This window comes from Euleptes europaea, chromosome 3 (genome assembly GCF_029931775.1).
Source record: "Euleptes europaea isolate rEulEur1 chromosome 3, rEulEur1.hap1, whole genome shotgun sequence".
Taxonomy (NCBI): Eukaryota; Metazoa; Chordata; class Lepidosauria; order Squamata; family Sphaerodactylidae; genus Euleptes; species Euleptes europaea.
Window position 1 is genome coordinate 36,714,281 of NC_079314.1, and position 22,539 is coordinate 36,736,819.

The following is a 22,539-nucleotide window of genomic DNA, read 5'->3' on the forward strand; positions in this document are numbered from 1 at the left end:
AAACTCCGAAATCAATAAGTAAACCCTGTTGAGAAAAGGGTACTGGGTGCCACCACAAAATGGCTGCCATGGGAGCTGGGAGGCCATTCACAAAATGGCTGCCATCAGTAGGGCTGTTACAAAATGTTGGGAGGTTCCAAGCCAAGCGTCATCCTACAATGGAGACGGCTGTTTCCAAACAGGTTCTCATCTGCAGACCCAGAAGTGATTCCTCTCGGGCTCTTTCACACAAACACATGACCCTGCCTTATACTGAATCAGACCCTTGGTCCATCAAAGTCAGTATTGTCTACTCAGACCGGCAGCGGCTCTCCAGGGTCTCAGGCAGAGGTCTTTCACATCACCTACTTGCCTAGTCCCTTTAACTGGAGATGCCGGGGATTGAACCTGGGACCTTCTGCATGCCAAGCAGATGCTCTGCCACTGAGCCAAAGCCCATCCTGCTCCAAGGAGGAAGAGAAAACCCAGGATTGGCTCTTTGCTTTAGGGAAGAAGCAAGCAGGTGCCAGGAAACAAACTGGTGGGCACCACGATGGGAATCATTGTGTTACAGCAACTGCTCACCTTGTGGCTTGGCTCGTCCACCCATGATAACTCAGCGTCAAATGACCACTACAGTGCAACAGAAGGGCAGTAGCCAAGGAAGCAAGTTGTAGACTAAGTGATGAGCTTCTGGGACGTAACTACCAGTCCATCATTTCTTTGACCCAACACACACAGTTAATCCTCCCCCAAGAGGCCTGAAGGAACTTCCTAAAGCCAGGCCTCTAGTTGCCAATCCTCTTGCTGTCCCCCCGACTGCCCCCCTTACCTATGTAATGCTGGACCAGCTGCTGCACAGTCTCAAACTGAGCCCGCGTGGTGATGTAATAGCCTCCGTTGTCCAGCTTCCGGATCTTATAGTGCTTGACGTGGTCACCTTTCATCTCGTCCCAGTCGCGGATAGACAGAGAGTAGGCACCTGCCGGAAGGGGGAGTGGAGGGAGGGTCATGCTTGGGGGAGTTCCAGGAGACAAAATCGGCATCGTACAGAAGGAGCTTTAATCTGCAACAGCCCGCGTCATCCGGTATAGGAACAGGACTCAGGCACCCATCTACTCACGAAGCGGAATGAGATGGTTAAAATGGAAGGGGCAGGTAGGAAGAGTCCAGTTTGCATGTTCCCCCAGGTTAACAACTCCCTGTTCGTGCAAAATTAATTCAGCGAGGAGAGAGGTTCTAGCCTAGCTATTTTGTGTGCCCTGCTAGATTTGCTTTATTCAGCCAAATTATGTACTTAATGGTCCATTCGTAGATCACATGCCATTTAGCCTAGAGGGATTTAGTTTAATTTACTACCTGGATACCTACTTTCCGCCCAACGGGGACCCAAAGCACATTATATTCTCCTCTCCTGCATAACCCAGTGAGGTACATTAGGTTGAGAGAGTGTGACTGGCCCAAAGACACCCAGCAAGCTTCCATGGCAGAGTGGGGATTTGAACCTGGGTCTTCCAAATCCAAGTCCAATTGCTGTTGGTCATGTCCCAGTTTTAAGGATCACGTGAAGCTGACTTCTACCAAGTCAATCCCTTATTCCATCAAGTCAGCATTATTTAACTTACAGTTGAATGAGTGAATAGACTGATAATTTAAGATAATTAATATGAGAATAATATTAAGAATTATGGCACTAGTAATATATAGAGGTAAAACAGGGAAATATAATATTATAACATGCATATCATATGAAAATGAGAATCTATTAAGTGGTAAAGGGGATATATGAATTAAGCAAAGATATGTAATTGAATTGAAATAACGTATGAGACACATTTAACAGTAGCTTCTTGTTATAGATAAGTATAAATACAGATGTTGAAAGGTAGAACTGTTTTAAAAATAATGATAACATGATATTGTATTTAAAGTTTAAACTAATACAGTAACTGGTATAAAATGGTGGAATTTATATTTTTGTTTAGTAATAATTTTTCCTATTGATAGATAATATCCTAGTAGTAAATATAGCCCTGTGGCACAGAGTGGTAAGCTGCAGTACTGCAATCCAAGTTCTGCTCATGACCTGAGTTTGATCCCAATGGAAGTCGGTTTCAGGTAGCCGGCTCAAGGTTGACTCAGCCTTCCATCCTTCCGAGGTCAGTAAAATGAGTACCCAGCTTGCTGGGGGTAAAGGGAAGATACTGGGGAAGGCACTGGCAAACCACCCCATAAATAAAGTCTGCCTAGTAAACGTCGGGATGTGACATCACCCCATGGGACAGGAATGACCCAGTGCTTGCACAGGGGACCTTTACCTTGTACCTTAGTAAATATAGCAGGGATTCTAATAATAATGCTTCAGGTGGTTGTTTTACCTTGCTTATGTTTATGATTTTTTTCTCTTCCCTTCAATATCTCTTTTTAAGTTTTTGTATCCCACATTTAAAAAATCAATAAAAATGTTTGTTTTTTTAAAGTCAGCGTTTTGGTCTTTCACATCACCTCATACCTAGTTGTTTTAACTGGAGATGCTGGGGATTGGACTTAGGACCCTTTGCATGCAAAAGCAGATTCTCTGCCACTGAGCCACACACTGAGGCCGTTTTAATGACCACTCTGGTAGGCCTCCTGATTTAAAACCCACCATCCTGCTGGAAACATTCTTGAGATGTAGTGACCCAGGAAACCAGCAGAGGGTGCAATAGTGAAAGTCAAAGTCTAGGTACAGGGCGATGTTCTTGAGATCTTCCCTGTCCAACGTGGCTTTGCGCCTTCGTTAGTTCTCACACCCGCTGTATTTAAAAAATGTGACTTTTGCTGTATTGCATTTCTACTAACCTAGCACAAGGAAAACGTTACATACTGAGATCCAACCTGCATGATGCATTCAGACATGAATCAGCTTGGGGTAGTTAGTATAACTGCATCCCCCACTGGAGGAGCAAGCAATGCCCCTGGGGCCATTTTGGGTCAGGAAAACGGCACTGGGAGGAGGATGAACCCCTGTACCTGGGAGATAAGCCTGCCTGTGGGGAATATGAACTGGTGTCCAAATTTATTATGTACTTTGGACCTGAGAACCTGGGACAACTAAAAGGTTAAATGAGACCCTAAGATAATCACTAGCAGACTGGACCCACCATCTAAAGCACCTAGGGAGGGCCAGCCCACGCCCTCTGATATCAAATATATCAGAGAATTCCACTCTGATATCAAATATATGTGGTGGGTTCTCACTAGACACACAGAGAGGTTATAAAGGACAAAAATTTGTAAACTACATTGTCCAAAGACTGTGAAATACAGGAAGTAGAGGGTGAAAGGTAGTTATGAAACATTTCAGTATAGTAAAGAAAAGCGTTTGCAACAGGAGTCAGGTGATGATAAACCAGCCTCCCTGGTTTCGCTAAGCTGAGAACTGGCCAAGGAATTAAATAAGTAACCATCTGAAAAGCAGGCGGTGGAGTTGATGAAAAGTCATGAAGGGTGGAGGACTGGGGGTGCGGGATGCCACTCAGGCCCCGGGGGACTTGAGGGTTTGTGCTGTAAGCAGGCAAGGGAAGGAGCTGAAAGGGAACAGAGGAGCTCTCTCTGCAGAGCTTATCTACCTATTGTCTTTTCATTGTGCCTTTCCTCCAATTCCCCTCCTGTGCTTTATCTACTTGTGAAGCAGATTAAGGAAAAAGGGAGTGACTGACCCAAAGTGGCCCCCTGAGATTCCTGGCTGAGTGGAACGTTGAACGTGGGCCTCCCCAGCCCTCTAACCGGTATACTCACATTTCTTCTCCAGGCAGCTGGCAGCCTTAACTTCACATATTGATCCAAACTAACCAGTCCTAGAACTGGAAGGGTTCTAGAGGCCATCTAGTCAAATCCCCTGGTCCTTGCAGGTAATCTAAAAGTAGACCACCCCTTGACAGATGGCTTCCCACTCTCTACTAGAAATTCTCCAGCCAGGTAGAGTCCACCACCCCCTTAGGTAATTGCTTCCATTGGCAGGCTTGCCAGCTCCAATACCTGAAGATTTTGAGGGTGGAGTTGGAGCCTGAGGAAGGCAGGGTTTGGGTAGGAGAGGGATTTCAGTGGGGTATCATGCCCTAGAGTCCTCCTTCCAAAGTGGCTATTTTCTCCAGGTAAACTGATCTCTGTCGCCTGGAGATCAACTGTAACAGAAGGATATATCCAGCTACCACCTGGAGGTTGGCAACCCTATCCATTGGTGGTCTTCTCTCATTCTTAGTAAGTTTCTCATAATGTTTGTCCAGAATCTACCCTCACGACTTTGGCTGGTTGTGGGCTTTAAAAAACATTCCTGGGGAGGGAAAAGCTATGGCTACCATCCTGAGAGTAAGCCCCCACTGATGTCAACATGCTTACTGGAGTAACTCCGCATAGGGTAGTACTGCAAAGGGGCAATCTTAATTGTGTTTACTCAGAAGTATGTCCCATTTTATTCAATGGATCTTACCCCCAGAAAAGTGTGGTTTGTATTGCAGCCTTTTTTTTCCACTCTGTTTTTAATCTTCTCTGAGCTGCAAATGAACATTTAGTTCTGCCATATGCTTGAATTTCGGGGTTTTTTTTGCTTGCTATAAGGATGTGTGAAAATTAAAAAGTATGCACAATTTTTAAAAAGCCAAGATAAAACGCAAAACCAAATAAATAAATAAGATTATTTTAAAGCTCCCTTTTCACGGGTGGTTTCGTATATCTGTTTGTGTTATGTACCCATATTGTATGGACTTTTATGAATAAACACTGTACACTTTGCATATAAACACAACAGCAATGCTCTATGTACATGGATAACATATCAGATTGATGTGCTGATGGACACAAAACACTGGAAAAAGCTTACAACCTGAGGGGGAAATTTGGTGCATGGAAACAGGAATTGGTGTGCAAATTGGTGTGAGGTTTAGCTCACACAAGGGAGAAGTGAAATCAGAATGGGGATTTTGGAGTTGAAATGAAAGGCGTGAGAATTTCAAAGTCACCTCTGTTATGAACCCAGAAACTACTGTTTTCCGCAACAGCCAGTTCAACATTCACCGCCATCTGATCAACCACACAAAGACTTTCTACAGCTAATTCTATGATTGTAAGAAACAGCCAATTCGTGTCCACTTCACCGAATGAAACTGGGAACCAGTGCCTCGATAACTGTGTGGTTTCCATCACATGTTCAGATGTACTGTACATGCATTACTAGAAACATGTACAAAGAAAAATCAAGTGTACACTGTGCATGGATTGTATGTGCTTTCACTTTAACTTGTGAACCCAGCTAGTGTAATCTTAACAGAGACATACACCCTTCTAAACCCATTGCCTTCAGTTGACTTAGAAGAGTGTAACTTTGCCTAGGATGGAAAGACTTCTAAACCCACCCAGTTCAAGATGCAAATCATGACATATTTCAGGGACAACACAGGATTGTCCCACCTAAGGGAGTTTGCCTAGGAGTCTGCCCCCTAAGATGTTGCCGACACAGCAGAATCCAGAAGCTCGTCCCGGAGGTGAGGGAGGAGGGAGTGCAGTTTACCTTTGGTGGTCTCGCTCTCGCGGATGAGGAAGGTCCCCCGGGGGCTGCCATGGCACAAGAGCTGCCTCTCTGCATCCTTACGGCCGATTTTCCCGAAGTACCACCTGGGGAAGGAGACGTGCACATGAATGCATGAAACTGCCTTACAATGACCAGGACTGTGGGTCCCTTTGTCTTTGGAACAGGACCCCGGGATTATGTCACACGAACACAAGAAGCTGCCTTATACTGAATCAGACCCTTGGTCCATCAAAGTCAGTATTGTTTACTCAGACCGGCAGCGGCTCTCCAGGGTCTCAGGCAGAGGTCTTTCACATCACCTACTTGCCTAGTGCCTTTTAACTGGAGATGCCGGGGATTGAACCTGGGACCTTCTACATGCTTAGCAGATGCTCTACCACTGAGCCACAGTTCCTCATGTTGGCTCTAATTGATGTGGCATCGCCCTAGGCTCCGTGTCTAACATGTGATGGAATGCCAGGAATTAGGTTATTAAAATTCATGAAGTTGCATTATGAATTAGAATAATAGAATCATAGAGTTGGAAGGGATCACCAGGGTCATCTAGTCCAACCCCCTGCACAATGCAGGAAATTCACAACTACCTCACCCCACGCCCCCAGTGACCCCTACTCCATGCCCAGAAGATTGCCCAGGTGCCCTCCCTCTCGTGATCTGCCTAAGGTCATAGAATCGGTATTGCTGACAGATGGCCATCTAGCCTCTGCTTAAAAACCTCCAGGGAAGGAGAGCTTACCACCTCCCGAAAAAGCCTGTTCCACTGAGGAACCGCTCTAATTGTAAGAAAATTCTTCCTAATGTCTAGACAGAAACTCTTTTGATTTAATTCCAACCCGTTGGTTCTGGTCCGACCTTCTGGGGCAACAGAAAACAACTCGGCACCATCCTCCATATGACAGCCCTTTGAGTACTTGAAGATGGTTATCATATCCCCTCTCAGTCTTCTCCTCTCCAGGCTAAACATACCCAGGTTCTTCAACCTTTCCTCATAGGACTTGGTCTCCAGACCATCTTTGTTGCCTTCCTCTCGGACTTTTAGTCCCTTAGTCTCCAGAACAGGACCTCAGCAATTACGTCACATGCCCACATACACAAGAAGCTGCTTTATACTGAATCAGACCCTTGGTCTATCAAAGTCAGTTTTGTCTACTCAGACAGGCAGCGGCTCTCCAGGGCAGAGGTCTTTCACATCACCTACTTGCCTAGTCCCTGTAACTGGAGATGCCGGGGATTGAACCTGGGACCTTCTGCATGCCAAGCAGATGCTCTACCACTGAGCCACGGCCCCCCCATGTCAGCTCTAATTGGGGTGGCATCACCCTAGGTTCCGTGTCTAACATGTGATGGAATGCAAGGAATCAGGTTATTAAAATTCATGAAGTTGCATTATGAATTAGAGTCAGATTGTTTGCCCACCTGGCTCAGCACTAAGACCTCTGACAGGCAGCAGCTCTCCGGGATCTCGGGGGGGGGGGGATGTTTCACATCACCTTCTACCTGACCCTTTTAACTAGAGATGTCTGATGGAGTTCAAATCTGGGAAGCTCCTGCATGCAAAGCAGACTGCCTGCTACTGAGCCAAGGCCCCCCTCCCATAAAATGAGTCAAATATTGAACACGTGAAATTGCCTTCTACTGAGTCGGACCACTGGTCTACCGAGGTCAGCATCGGCTCCCCTGACTAGTAAGTGCCTTCCAAGGTCTCAGAGGTCTCTCATGTCATCTACTAACTGGTCCCTTTAAATGCAGACGCAGGGGGTTGAACCTGGGACCTTCCGCGAGCAAAGCAGATGCTCTGCCAGTGAGCCACAGCCCCATGTATGTGGTGTGCCACACCACGGGATTTTAAAGCCAGGAGAGCAAGGGTAAAGACCACCTCCTTAGGTACCACAGTGGTAGACTTTGAAATCCTCTGCAAAGGTACTCCAGTTGAAGCACGTTGAAATCAAGCAGCTCAGACTGGAGTGACCCTACTTAGGACTGCAGTGTAGCACAGCTGTTTAACAGAGGCCTTTGCTGAACAGTAACTTTGACGCTGTCACAGGAGGAACTGCAGCACTGAGTGCAGAAGGGAGTCTGTGAAACAAGAGTTAAGAAAGGCCAGGTTCACATAAGCGGGAAGTTGAGGTGGAAGAATGGACTGCACAAGACTGAATGTGGAGGGTAACCTTTTTTGGAAGGCTCCCCCATCTTAAAAAACTCCCCGCAAACAGAAAACTAGGGCAGAGAGCAAAAAGAGGGGGAAAGAACCACTTTCCTTGGTGAGCTAGTTTTCTACATGCAGGGTTTTTTGTTTTTTAATGTGAAGGAACAATCAAAGCTGGAATCATCCACCTGCAATTTGAAGTCATACAGTATGGGGAGGGCGTCAAGAGGTTGGAGTAGAGCTTTGCCGTTTAGATCCCTGGCACCTCCAGTTACAATATAAGTAGAATATAAGTGTTGGGAAAGACTGTTCTCCACCTGTGATCCCAGAGAGCAGGTCAGGCGGTACTGGACTAGCTAGATGGATCAATGATCTGGCTTTGCATAAGGCAGGTTTATCAACGTGACTCTAGACCAGTGGTTCCCAAACTTTTCGGGCCACCCCCCCGTCTTGGTTGCACAAACTCAACTCCAGCGCCCCCTACTCTATAAAAAGCATGGTTCAAAATAGGGGTTTGTGTGACTCACTAAAGAAGATAATAACAATACAATTTCAAAACAGTAACAATTAATTGCCCATCTATTCAAAATAAAATTAAAACCTTTTAGTTGAAATGTATTCAACAAAACTGATGAACTTGATACGGTGGTACCAGCTCTTCAAAGTCTGGAAAAAAAGTCTGATCGTTTCCAACAAATTTGCCAGCATGGTGCCATAGCTTGATCTATTGTAAATTAGTGAACACCACAGTTGAAGGGGCCCACCTCTAGCGTCCCCCCTGCTGCCCCCTTGCCTCTTAGTGCCCCCCTAGGTAATCCCACCGCCCCCCAGGGGGTGGTACTGCCCACTTTGGGAACCACTGCTCTAGACTAAAACCCCAGGGCCCAGGATCAGGACTCTTAGAGCACCAGGACCTCTTGCTTGGATGTACAGAGGGGAGAACCCCTGCAGAAATACATGCATGTTCTTGGGAAACACAGCCATACCCAGGGGCTACCCTACTTACTCTTCTGCTTGGATGGAGTCCACAGGTGCCACGTAATTGCTAGGAATGTAGCCCGTTGCTCCCGTGCTCAGAGACCGGGCCTCCCACCAGTCTCCCTCTCTGAAAAAACAGGAGAAACCCACATAAGAACGTAAGGAAAGCCCTGCTGGATCAGACAAGGCCCATCAAGTTCACCCGTCTGTTCACACAGTGGCCAACCAGGTGTCTCTAGGAAGCCCACAAACAAGACGACTGCAGCAGCACCATCCTGCCTGTGTCCCACAGCACCCAATATATTCAGCATGCTCCTCTGATCCTGGAGAGAATAGGTATGCATCATGGCTAGTATTTATTTTAACTACCGTAGTAGCCATGAATACCCCTTTCCTCCACGAACATGTCCACTCCCACACGAAGTTAGCTAACGTTGCAGGCAGCCGAACAGCACCTTGCTTCTGTATCAGAGCGCCCTCTTAAAAAACCGTAACTCTGGCAACAATGGTGTCTCTCTCGGTAAGGGACGTGAACGGGAAACAAGACGGCCAGCGCAGTACAGGGGTTGCAGTGCTGAACAAGGATTCAGGAGACCAGATTCAAATCAGCCACCAAGCTCATTGGGTGGCCTTGAGCCAATTACTCTCTCTAAACCTAGTCTACCTCGAAGTGTTGTTGTTTTTTAAATCCATTATTATATAGAGCCATGTTGTGTGTGTGTTAAGTGCTGTCAAATCGCTTCCGACTCATGGCGACCCTATGAATCAAAGTCCTCCAAAATGTCCTATCTTTGACAGACTTGCCCAGATCTTGCAAATTGAGGGCTGTGGCTTCCTTTATTAAGTCAATCCATCTCTTGTTGAGTCTTCCTCTTTTCCTGCTGCCCTCAACTTTCCCTCGCATGACTGTCTTTTCCAGTGACTCTTGTCTTCTCATAATGTGACCAAAATACGATAGCCTCTGTTTAGTCATTTTAGCTTCTAGCGTCAGTTCAGGCTTGATTTGATCTAGAACCCACTGATTTGTTTTTTTGGCCATCCATGGAATCCGTAACTCTCTCCTCCAACACCACATTTCAAAGGAGTCTACTTTCTTCCTGTCAGCTTTCTTCATTGTCCAGCTTTCACACCCATACATAGTAATAGGGAATACATTGGCATGAATTAACCTAATCTTGGGAAGTTACATGCAACTTATTCATGCTTCCTGAGAAAAGTGCCGACTATGGTGAAGGAGAATTGTGTTAAGGGTGATGGGAAAGTGCTGGCTGACGGCAGTCTCTTATCAGCTAGCTTAATGCTATTAAGTTTAGATACGGTGTGAAATGTTCCAAAGAACAGAACATCTCCTGAAACATCCATGAGTCAGTCAGAATAAAGCTAGATGGGTAAAAAGGTAAATAAGCCGGTGTCCTTCCTGAACGCATGGTGCAATAAGGATACGTAAGTTGAAGTACAGTGTGTTGATAAGTTGAAAGATTGGTGCGGTATTGAGTTATCATGGTGTAATTGGTGTTAAAGTTCGGCAAGGTCTTGATGTCAGTTTGCCTACGTATGCTTATGCTTTTGTCTGTAAAGTTGTCGGCATCTTTAATTTTCTTAGGAATAGATACTTTCCTTGATCATGATTGATCAATAAAGGAAAGAGTTTCTCCCCCCCCGCCCCAGTTGTTAGCAGTGGTTGGACCCCTTCTTTGAACTCAGCTGAAATTATGTTTTCTCCATCAGTGGCTACCCATCCCACCTCATCCACAAGAGTGAAATGCACAAGTTCGGGATGAGTGCGTGCATCTGGCCACAAAGGGGAAGTCCTTCACACTTTTGCCAACATTTGCTTGAAGGCCCAACGCTGCAATCCATCTATTAGATAATCTCACATGTGTGGCCACACAGACAAGTGTTAGCACAGTGGTCTTTAAACCCATGGGTCAGGACATTCAAGTGGGTCACAGGGCCCTAACTGCTGGTTCTCAAACCCCTCTAGAGTTGCCTTGTTTGCCGCCTTTTGGGAGGGCCTGCTGGTAGTGCGCATAAGGACGCCACACACTTCCTGCCTCTCTTTGCATGCATGCTGAGAGGAGAGGCAAGATGGCAAGAGGAGGTCCCTCAGCAAGGAGAGTTGGTTTTTATACCCCACTGTTCTCAAAGTGGCTTACAATCACCTTCCTTTCCCCTCGCCCCACACAACAGGCACCTTGTGAGGCAGGTGGGGGCTGAGAGAGTTCTGAGAGAACTGTGACTAGCCCAAGGTCACCCAGCAGGCTTCATGTGGAGGAGTGGGGAACCCAACCCGGTTCTCCAGATTGGAGTCTGCTGCACTTAACCACTACACCACGTTGGCTCTCACCAGCAGACAGGATTCCTCCCTGGTGCCAACTCTCAGGTAATTCCACACTATGATCCACTTCTTGGCACTTTCCCTGACTCTGTTTCCTTTCCCTGATTCTCTCCATTTGTTGCTCACTGTCCTGGCCTTGACATTGGTGAGGTCACAATCTGGCTCTCTTTCTTCCTGTCAGGACTCTGAAGTCGCATCCTTGCAGCTGAGCAGGTCCTGGGTCTGGAAAGCTTGAAGATCTACCGTGTTAGCTTCCCCTCCCATTCTGAGTGAAGATAAAACTCACGTGTTGTTGATGATGTGGAACTTCTCTCCTTTCATAAATGTGAGATCGTCCTCCGTCCTGGCTTCGTAGTCGTACAAGGCGACAAAAAGGGTCACTCCCCCACCTGCAGGGCGGCATCAGCAGGAGGGCGGTGAGAGTCCAGCGGAAGGCGGCACACAGAACTCAGGCACACCTGAATTCTGCTCCGAGGCGCCTGCCCACCACTGTGCCCCTGATTAATTGAATCACAGTCCATACCACCCACCCAGGTTTCCATTCGGCTGGATTGAAAGGAATAATTTAAGCATGCACAGAAAAAGGAAACTAGAGGGATGCAGGGTTTATTCTAAGCTTGTTTAACCCCCGCCCCCAACGCACAAACAGCAGGTGTACCAATACCCCCACTGCCACAATCTTCAAGCACACGCAAGTATTTTTTTTTCCTAATTGAAATAAAAAGAAAGACAAAGAGGACAAGAAGAAAGGTAACAGAAAAAGAGAGGCAGTATTCACCTTCATTCTCTCATCTACTTAAAGAAGACTTGCTCCTTATTAAACCCTGTGTGCCCAACTGCACAAAAACTCAGCTCCCACTACATACTTTGTTTCACAGCCCCCAAACTGCATCCATCTGCAATTGAAGACTACACTGTGGGCTAGGGTTGCCAACCTCCAGGTATTAGCAGGCGATCTCCTGCTATTACAATTGATCTCCAGCCGACAGAGATCAGTTCGCCTGGAGAAAATGGCCGCTTTGGCAATTGGACTCTATGACATTGAAATCCCTCCCCTTCTCACACCCCACCCTCCTCAGGCTCCACCCCAAAAACCTCCCACCGGTGGCAAAGAGGGCCCTGGCAACCCTACTGTGGGCACACACCTCAACCACCATCCCACCACAGAAAATGGGCGTGAAGTCCCAGGGGAAGGGGGCGGGGAGAAGCAGAAGGCCAGCTCTCCGTCTCCAAACCTCACCCCACCCACCCCCAGACCAGCTTGGGAGACTGACCTGCAACCCCGACTCCATGCGTATGCAGGGAAGGGGTGGGGTAGAAGCCAGAGCCTGGAAGGAAGGCTGGTGTGGAGGGCCCCGGTGTCCCTGGGAAGTTGTTGAAATCGGGGATGCGTGGGAAGTTGTTGGAGGGGTTCTGCTGGGTGGAATTGGGGTCGTAGCAGGAGTTGGGGGGCTGGTTGGCTGCCCCGTCGCTGCCATTGCTCTGATTCTTGCTTACCCCCTTCTTTTTGCATTGCACACAACCCATCGCTGGGTGGCACCTGTGGGAAGAGGAGAGAGCAAGTAGAGGGGAGACGTGAGGAGAGAAAGAGGGGCAGAGTCAGGGAGGGGATCCTTTACCAGGAAGCTTCCCAAGGGGCTACTGGTAGTCTGCGGCGTTCTGAGCTGAGCCCCAGCAATGGCGGGTAACCTTGCAATGCCATGGTGACCTTGCTGGTGTCAGCCATGACAGGCAAAGGCTCACCACTACCACCTCCTGTACTGTGTCCAGCTGCAGACATTGCAGGAGGATGTGATGAGCGAGACTGTGCGGGATATGTTGCCCACTGTTTAGGCTCAGCTCGGCTTGCTTCTGGGACATTTTAACTTTCCGGTCTCCCCACCTGCCAACTCAAATCTGCACACAAACTGTGTCTGATCACTCCATCTTTTGGTCAGTCATAGAATCATAGAGTTGGAAGGGACCACCAGGGTCATCTAGTCCAACCCCCTGCACACTGCAGGAAATTCACAACTACCTCCCCACACACACACCCAGTGACCCCTACTCCATGCCCAGAAGATGGCCAAGATGCCCTCCCTCTCATCGGCCACTTAAGGTCATAGAATCAGCATTGCTGACAGATGCCCATGTAGCCTCTGCTTAAAAGCCTCCAGGGAAGGAGCGCTTACCACCTCCCGAGGAAGCCTGTTCCACTGAGGAACCGCTGTAACTGTTAGAGCACCCTCACTTATAGCCTTCCTCAAAGGTTCTGGGAGACCCATGTTCCCCACTCTGCCATGAAAGCTTCTTGGATGGCCAGGGCCAGTCACTCTGTTTCAGCATTACCCACCTCACAGGGTGATTATTGTGAGGATTAAGAACATAAGAAAGGCCCTGCTGGATCAGACCAAGGTCCATCAAGTCCAGCAGTCTCTTCACACAGTGGCCGACCAGGCGCCTCCAGGAAGCCCATAAACAAGATGACTGCAGCAGCACCTGCCTGTGTTCCACAGCACCTAAGATAACAGGCATGCTCCTCTGATACTAGAGAGAATAGGTATGCATCATGACTAGTAATCATTTTGACTAGTAGCCCTGAATAGCCCTATCCTCCATGAACATGTCCACACCCCTCTTAAAGCCTTCCAAGTTGGCAGCCATCAACACATCCTGGGGCAGGGAGTTCCACAATTTGACTATGAGTTGGGTGAAGAAATACTTCCTTTTATCTGTTTTGAATCTGTCCCCCTCCAGCTTCAGCAGATTAAATTGGGGAAAGGGAAAACAACATTGTAAGTCACTTTAGGTCACCATTGTTGAGAAATGCGGGGTATAAATATCTCAGTCAATCTTTCCCGTTTTGGAAGACATTTGGAGAATGACTGTTATTGTTGTTTGCTGTATTTAGCTTTGGCAGTTGTAGGATTTTTTTCCTGAAGTTCTGGAAAAGCCCATGGCTGAACATTTTAACCACCCTGTTCATCTCATCAAAGTCCTCAGAGTAGCCATCCGGTGGATGAATGGAGTGGTGGAACAGAACTGTATTGAGAAATTGGACTGTCAATCTAGGCCTAAACAAGTATTACTATTTCTTCTCATACTTGAGACCCCAGCCTGAACCAGATTTCTGGAATGACTCAGGCAAGTCCTAATTTATACAGAACAAGACCCCTCCCTAAGCCAGCCAGCGAGCCACATTAGGGGAAGAATAAGAACTGGTTTTTATATGCCGACTTTCTCTACCACTTAAGGAAGAATCAAATCAGTTTACAATCACCTTCCCTTCCTCTCTCCACAACAGACACTTTATGAGGTAGGTAGGGCTGAGAGAGCTCTAAGAGAGCTGTGACTAGCCCAAGTTCACCCAGCTGGCTTCATGTGTAGGAGTGGGGAAACCAACTCGGTTCACCAGATTAGCGTCCGCTGCTCATGTGGAGGAGTGGGGAATCAAACCCGGTTCTCCAGATCAGAGTTCACTGCTCCAAACAACCGCTCTTAACCACTACACTACGCTGGCTCTCTGGAAGCACTAGGTGCTGAAATAGCAGTCAGGGAACAACATTGTATGGTGTGAATATGGGCTAAGTAATACGATTGGACAAGTTCACTGTCAGGTACTTATCTGCTGAGTTACTTGCCACCCCAGGGACACTGAAACATAGCGATAGTGTGGGAAAGTGTACACCGAAAGCAGAGTATTGCTGCAGACATTGCAGTGGCACCAGAAAAATGACAAGAACTAACCTAGTTGGTTCACGTCTGAAGGTCAGACGTCACTTCATTTGGACTAGTTACCCTTCCAAGCACAGTGAACATGGTTCGCTTAGCTTGGAATGCTATTATTTACTTTTCAAGTACACATTTTTGTTCAAGAGTGCATTGGAAAGAAAGAAAAAGAAAGAATTTTAAGAGTATTTTGGCTGGTGACTACACAATATATATGTTCTGAAGAGTTTTTCAGACATGGCGTCTGAAAAATGGGAGCTGTCACTCTCCCCCAAATGGCATTCCAGACTGTGACGCTGGTCATAAAGGCACTTTAATTTCACTCTGCTGCCTATGAGGAAAGGTGAGGCCTGGGGAGCATGTGGAGCACTGATGCTCTGCAGCGGTGCATGCGCAAGGAAGGAGGGAATATGCATGACTCAACATGAAGGAAGGGAGGATAAAGGGCATCTGCCAGCTTTGTTCTTCTCAAGGACTGTTAGTTTTTCACTCTCTTTCTTCCTGCCACATGCTGGTTGCATGGCAACACGTTCGGTGGATCAGCCAAAGAAAGCCATATGTAACAGGAGGAACAGTAGAAACCTAAAGACCAGCAGATCATGTATGGAGGTGGCTTGCCAAGATTTAGGGTATGCAACAACAACCTTCCCCTCTGCCCCACCGTGACTCCTGTTTTTATGGGGCAGAAGGGACCGGGGCCTCCAAACGATGAGCAGGGTAGCCTTACCAGATATCCTAGCAAAGGTGCAGGGTAGAAAGTGAACCTTTCCCCAAGACCCGGCCAATGTGGCATGCTCTAAGAATGCCCTCTGCGTGGGGAGAAGTGAGGGAGGAGGGTTCCCCCCCCACACACACACACACACTCAGGGCATGGAAGTGCTGCCGCCCACATGGGTATGCCAAGGCCTGATGTTGCTACCATGGAAACTTCCAGGAGTGGAAACGGCGGTTGCAGTTGAGGCCCTGAACCCACTGAAAGAGGACAGGAAGAAAAATCACTGGGCTTCTCCCGCTATCCTCGTAGGCCGACTTCCCATCTTGACAAAAGAAAGCGACCAGAGTCAGGCTACACCCAGACGGGGCCTTAGGCAGAGTCTGGCGCTGCAAGAAACAGAGGGAGGAAATCGGTAGAAGGGAAGAGCGTATGAGCAGAAGGGGGGGGCGCGTCTCTTAATTCGTACTGACAAGAGACCTCCGAGCTACCTGCCACTGACAGCCCTGGGTTAGTGGGCCAGCTGAGAGCCAGCGCAGAATAGGCGGGGAAGGGGGAGAGCAGAGAGGAGAGAGCTGCCATTGGTCCCTCCGAGACATGCACTGAAAATCCTCGACTATGTCAAGGGATGTTGCTTGCAAACCGGAGACTGGGACACGCATTCAAAGTCTCAAGGGACCTCCATAGCAAGCTCACAGGGAGGCCATGTCTGCAGTTCTGCACGTGCGTCGCACATCTCGTGAATCAAGTTCACTTCCTGCAATGTAAGGGTCATAATTTGGGGATGATAATGTCCCTTTGTTCAAGGAGAAGACAGGAAGACTTCCTTCCTGCTGTTCCTTCCAGCTGCTCCCTGGTTGGGTTCTGACTGTATATTTGTGGGGGGAAACAAGCAGTGGGGAAAAGGTTAAACATCTGTCTGCTGCCACTCTGCTGCAAGGCAGCCCACCCCTCACTTCCCCCCCCCTTGCAGCTGCTCCAAAAAGACCTGGATCGCTAAACGGGGGTCTCCTGACAAATATGTCATTTTTGCCTCCGACATGGACGCTTTCGGAGGTGTATCGTCAGCCAACATTCCCGGCTCTTTCTCCACTCTGCTTACAATGGGACTTCTTCCCTATAAGTAACGGCAAATTGGCCAGGCCCCGTACAGATGACCTAAGCAGCAAATGACCACAGATAAGGCAGGAATCTCTATCTCCTCAGCGAACTCCACAGAAATAAATAATAAAAAAAAGATTTTGCAACCTTCGGGTTACAAAGGGAAGAAAAAACATTTAACGATTGGTCTGATGAGGAATAAATATTTCCCAGAAGGGATAGAGTGTTGAGAGCAGCTGAGAATTTATTTAGAAATGAGGAGAGGAGAAGTCAGTGAGCTTAAACTCCTGGGCGCTTAGAGAATCGTAGATAGGGATATTTTGAAGGGTGGGGTGGGATTTTCAGATTTTCTTTATGGTCCCCTGAAAATCCTGTGGATCCCCAGCCTGTCACTGTCATTAGTAGTAAAATGACTGGCCTGTGTCATGATAACAAAAGCAACGATGCTGGGCCAGCCACAGCCAAAGTAGGGATTTCTACATACAGTGCCTTCCCAGAAAAATATGGCTTTGCAAATTAACACACACGCACACACACACACCCCCCCCGAAAACTCCTGGTATACTGAGGACAGAATATTCTCCAGAAGGCACTGAAAGTTGAAAGCAGCCGACAGTCTGTTATGGGGGAAAGAAGGGAGGAGGATATTAACTTCTTGAAGCTTACTGAATCCTAGAGAGGGACATCTGGGAGAGATTTCCAAACTGTCCCCCCCCCCACTGCCCGTAATTCCCTGAGGTTCCCTAGTCTATTCATGATCATTTACACACATCATCCTCTTTGCCTGCCATTTGACAGCAACTGAAGCAACGCAGTAAAGGAAATTCCTACCCACTGATTATTTTGGTACTTACCAAAACTGCACTTCAGGTCAGCGCTGCTGTGCCATGGCTTTTCGTTGGCTGTGAACAAGCACCTAGAGGAGACACAGAAAGGAGCACAGTTGAGGAGGTAGTTACCAGTGGGCACATCTTCTAAACTGTCGTGCCCTACTGGTAAGCGCACATACGCTCCCAACGGTCCCTGTTTAACAGGGACAGCTCTGGTTTTCAGTCTGTTCCTTTTTAAGACCCCGAGTGGTCTGGGGACCTGCTGCTCATTTGAGAGGGACACATCCTTCTTGCCGCAGCTGTCTCAATTTGCCTTATTTCCTCAGCTAGGGAAAGAATGCGACATACATAAAATCTTTTCAAAAAGCATCTGTATTTAACACCTGAATTTAATGCCAAAGTTGTGTTGAGATTTTACGTCTCGAATGGAAAGGGGGAAAAGACCTGCAGCGTGCCGCATTCCTTGGCGCAGGTCTCCCAGCTCCTAGTCTGATACTTAGGGTTGCCATCCTCCAGGTACTAGCTGGAGATCTGCTATTACAACTTATCTCCAGCCGATAGAGATTGGTTCCCCTGCAGAAAATGGCAATTGGACTCTATGGCATTGAAGTCCTTCCCCTCCCCAAACCCTGCCCTCCTCAGGCTCCGCCCAAAAAACCTCCCGCCAGTGGCAAACAGGGACCTGGCAACCCTACTGATACATGAACCACTACTCCATGCTGGCTCTTAGAGCAGGGAGCCCAGATGGCTCTTATGTGAAAGAATTAATTGCTGGGACCCACCAGCCTTCTTGCCATAGGGTTTGAGCAGTCTGGGAGCCAGCGTGGTATAGTGGTTAAGAGTGGTGGTTTGGAGCAGTGGAGTTTGATCTGGAGAACCAGGTTTGATCCCCCACTCCTCCACATGAGGGCCGGAGGCTAATCTGGTGAACTGGATTTGTTTCCCCACTCCTGCACATGAAGCCAGCTAGGTAACCTTGGGCTAGTCACAGCTCTCTCAGCCTCACCTACCTCACAGGGTGTCTGTCGTGGGGAGGGGAAGGTGATTGTAAGCTGGTTTGATTCTTCCTTAAGTGGTAGAGAAAGTCGGCATATACAAACCAACTCTTCTTCTTCTACCGAGACATGGCAAGGCAGGCTTCAAAGCACTAGTTACGTGACTGTCCCTGGCATGGTGGCAAAGATGGTTGAACTCTTCGACATCACAGCCCTGCTGAGCTCCCTTCCTCCCCCAAACTCCAGCCTTCCCAGACATTGGGAGGGGCCATGTCTCAGTGGCAGAGCATCTGCTTGGCATGCAGAAGGTCCCAGGTTCAATCCCCGGCATCTCCAGTCAAAGGGACTGGGCAAGTAGGTGGTGTGAAAGACCTCTGCCTGAGACCCTGGAGAGCCGCTGCCAGTCTGAGTAGACAATACTGACTTTGATGGACCAAGGGTCTGATTCAGTAGAAGGCAGCTTCATGTGTTCATGTGACATTACCTCTAAATCTACAGGAACTGCCCAAGCTGGAGTTGGCAACCCTAGCCCAAGCATGTGGAAGAATCTGAGAACACTTAGCTGTGGGTGTCTGGTCAGGCCAGGCTGCAAGCCCATTACCACAATGTGGTGTACTAATGACATATCTGAAATCAAACTTTTTTTTTTTAATTTAGGGAGCCCCCCCTGTTGCATGCTTGCACCAAAAACAGAGAAATTAGGCTTGGGCCTTTGGCTGATAGGTTCTTTACGGGAAAGGTAGATTTAAAATACGTTAAATAAGTGCATCCCCCCAGGTGAAGGAGCAAAGCTAGACCCCCTGATTTGGGCCCACTGTGTTTGTTTTGCCGTCAGGCCCAAATTCTGACCATGCCGTTGTCAGTCCAGATCTTCATCTCCTGACGGCTGGGCTGTGAAATGATTTTCCACGGTGGGTGCCCGAACACAAAGGGAGCACAGAAGGAGGGACCCAACACAATCTGACGTGTCCTGGCTCGAGGGCATGGAGTGCCCTTCACAGCAGCCTAGAAGGCAAGAGCTGGGGGTCGGGGAGCATGTGGCCCCCTTCAGGGAAGCCAGAACCAGCCAAGCCCACCACAGCTCCTTAACCCTTTGCTGAGCGGCAAGCAAGGCTTTGTGGCTAGAGATCGACATGTGCCATGATGCACGTCTGGTTTCATTCCTGTTTCTGCCAATGCATCTGTCTGTAGTTCTGTCAGATTCTTGCAATTTTTGTGGGGTTGTTTTTGTTTTTTGTATCTTCACTATGGGTTGATATGATTCCAAGATCCGGTGCATGCAGACTTTCTTGGCTCTGTGTAAGCAGGCCCCAGATGGGACAAAAATGCACAGTTCTTACTTGGCAGTGATTTTCACGACCACAGCAGCGCTGAAGTTTTGCTGTAACTGTCAATCACGACAGAATTTCTGCATGCCAAAGCTGAACTGGCAAGGTCCTATTGGCATGCCTGATCTACATTTTGTTGGCACCCCAAAGAATTAGGGGACAGAATAGGGTTGTCAGGTCCCTCTTCACCATCGGCAGGAGGTTTTTGGGGCGGAGCCTGAGGAGGGCAGGGTTTGGGGAGGGGAGGGACTTCAATGCCATAGAGTCCAATTGCCAAAGCAGCCAGGTGAACTGATCTCTATCGGCTGGAGATCTGTTGTAATAGCAGGAGATCTCCAGCTAGTACCTGGAGCTTGGCAACCCTAGGATAGAATGAAAAGAAATACCCACCCCCAACAATGCATTTTTAACTTGTGGAACTCACTCCAATGGGATAAAGTGATGGCCACTCCGCTGCTTTTAAAGGGAGAAGAGACAAATTCATGGGTAATATGCCCATCAAAGGCTATGAGCCAGAATAACTAAAGGGAGCATCTATTTTAAAAGGCATTGTGAATGCTAGCTGAGGTAACAACTGAATCGGGATGTGGTAACAACAGAAACAAGCTTTAGCTTCCTTGCTGAACATTGTGACCCTTCTGGTTGGCCACTGTGGGAAACAGGAAGCTGGACTCAGTGGACCACAGGTCTGATTCAGAATGATCCTCCTTATGGTCAAATGGGACAACCACCCTTATCCCTAAAAGCGGACGTGACTAAAGTTCTCCTGTCCAATCTCCATTGAAATTAATTGGAGCTGAGAACACATCAGTATGCCTTATATCGAATAAGGCCATTTGTTCATCAAGGACAGCCTTGTCTACTCTGACTGGCACCAACTCTTTGGTCAAGGTCTCTCCACATCACGTACTACCTGATCCTTTTAACTGGAAATGTAAGATTGAATCTGGGATCTTCTGCATGCAAAGCAGTGGCTGTTCAGGATCTCAAGCAGAGGACCTTCCCATCACGTCCTACCTGACCCTTTTAACTGGACATGCCAGGGACTGAACTTGGGACCTTCTGCACACAAAGCAGATGCTTTACCACTGACACACGGACCCTCTAGCACATCTCTGTCTTAGGATGAAGAAGAAGAGGAGGAGGAAGAAGAAGAGTTGGTTTTTATATGTAATTTTTTTCTACCTTTCAAGGAGAATCAAACCTGCTTACAATCTCCTTCCTCTTCTCACAACAGACATCTTGTGAGGCAGGTGGGGCTGAGAGAGTTCTGAGAGAACTGTGACTAGCCCAAGGTCACCCAGCAGGCTTCCTGTGTAGGAGTGGGGAAACAAACCCGGTGCACCAGATTAGCGTCCACCGCTCTTAGCCACTACACCATGCTACCTATAAACATGGGAAAGCATGTTTGTGTCCTTGCATATCTGTCAATCTTTTTGATGGTGCTTGTGCCCATGAACTTCCTAAGATGCATGTGGTGTTTCTGGTCCTGCCAATGCCATAATACTCCAGGAGCGGCTTTATACAGGGACAGGTCATTGGTCCAGGGCTGTGTCCTCTGACTGGTAGTCATCCTTCTCAGCCCTGCTACCCAAGACCCTTGTAGCTGGAGCAGTTGGGCCCTGAGCCTGGCATCTTCTTCATTCAATGTCAGATAGTTGACCACTCATGGTCTCCCCTAGCTGCCCACAGGGTGGTCCAGGCCTGTTTAGTAAGTGCAGCAACCTCTCAGGAACTTTACTGACTTCCCTAACTGAGGTTCCTCAAGTCCCTACCTGGGGGAGGGGCCGTGGCTCAGTGGTAGAGCCTCTGCTTGGCATGCAGAAGGTCCCAGGTTCAATCCCCGGCATCTCCAGTTAAAGGGACCAGGCAGGCAGGTGATGTGAAAGACCTCTGCCTGAGACCCTGGAGAGCTGCTGCCAGTCTGAGTAGACAATACTGACTTTGATGGACCAAGGGTCTGATTCAGTATAAGGCAGCTTCATGGGTTCATGTGTTTATGTGACAACATCTTCATTTCTGTCACTGCTATCACAGTCTGCGGCCTCAGCAGGGGAAGTCAGAACGGAAAAGCCACCGCTTTCTATTTGGTCTTATTACAGCGGAATGAGCTGCCCCCAACTGCCCTTGAGAAAAGCCACGGTTCTGAAAAGTTGGAAACCCTCGCAAAACCGATGCACCGCAGTGAGTTTTTTTCAGTAGAAACCGCCTGGGACCACATCCAATACAACGACACAAAAATAAACCCTGTGGCTTCATCCGCAGGAGTACTGCCTGCAATTTGCATCATAGCGCACACCGTCCCTGTTTCCTGTCAGTGAGCACCAGGCTGGAAACAGAACAATGCTTCTCGACCTCTGCTGTGGATGGCCATGTCTATAATCAGTCCAGACACAAACACTTCAGAGTTTTGTCCTGCATGTTTCAGCTTACAAAATCAGGTGCTCAGACTCGAAGGCCCAGACATCTCAGGCAGGGGAAGACTGGGATGTCCAGACGGCTCTGGAGGAAGTTGAGCCAAGTGGCCCCTACAACATCACTTGAGAGCCAGTGTGGTGTAGTGGTTAGAGTGCCAGACTAGGATCCGGGGACCCAGGTTCGAATCCCCATTCTACCATGGAAGGTCATTGGGTGACCTTGGCCTTCTCACTTTCTCTCAGCCTTAACCTACCCCGCAGGGTTGTTGAGAGGAGGAGAAAGGTAGAACTGTTTGAAGTGCCCTGAACTCCTTCGAATAGTAGGATAAAAATGGTATTGTTTTTATTCTATAAGACACATTGGATAATTATTTTTTAACAGAAAGTCAAGTTTTTTTAATATTTCCACTCTTTCACATGCAATTCCCAAGTGTCTCT

At 48.0% G+C, this 22,539-nt stretch overlaps 1 protein-coding gene across 2 annotated transcripts in view; it reads right to left on the reverse strand.

The window, feature by feature from the left end:
- Positions 1–22,539, reverse strand: part of FGR (FGR proto-oncogene, Src family tyrosine kinase) — a 74,274-nt gene that overhangs the window by 13,019 nt on the left and 38,716 nt on the right. For both annotated transcript variants that reach the window (XM_056846837.1, XM_056846838.1), the window contains exons 2-7: positions 17,386–17,447; positions 12,285–12,550; positions 11,297–11,399; positions 8,701–8,799; positions 5,528–5,631; positions 812–961 (exon numbers count right to left, since the gene is read on the reverse strand). In XM_056846837.1, coding sequence (XP_056702815.1) covers positions 812–961; positions 5,528–5,631; positions 8,701–8,799; positions 11,297–11,399; positions 12,285–12,537 — 709 coding nt within the window. In that variant the 5' untranslated portion in view covers positions 12,538–12,550; positions 17,386–17,447. The remainder of the gene's footprint in view (positions 1–811; positions 962–5,527; positions 5,632–8,700; positions 8,800–11,296; positions 11,400–12,284; positions 12,551–17,385; positions 17,448–22,539) is intronic.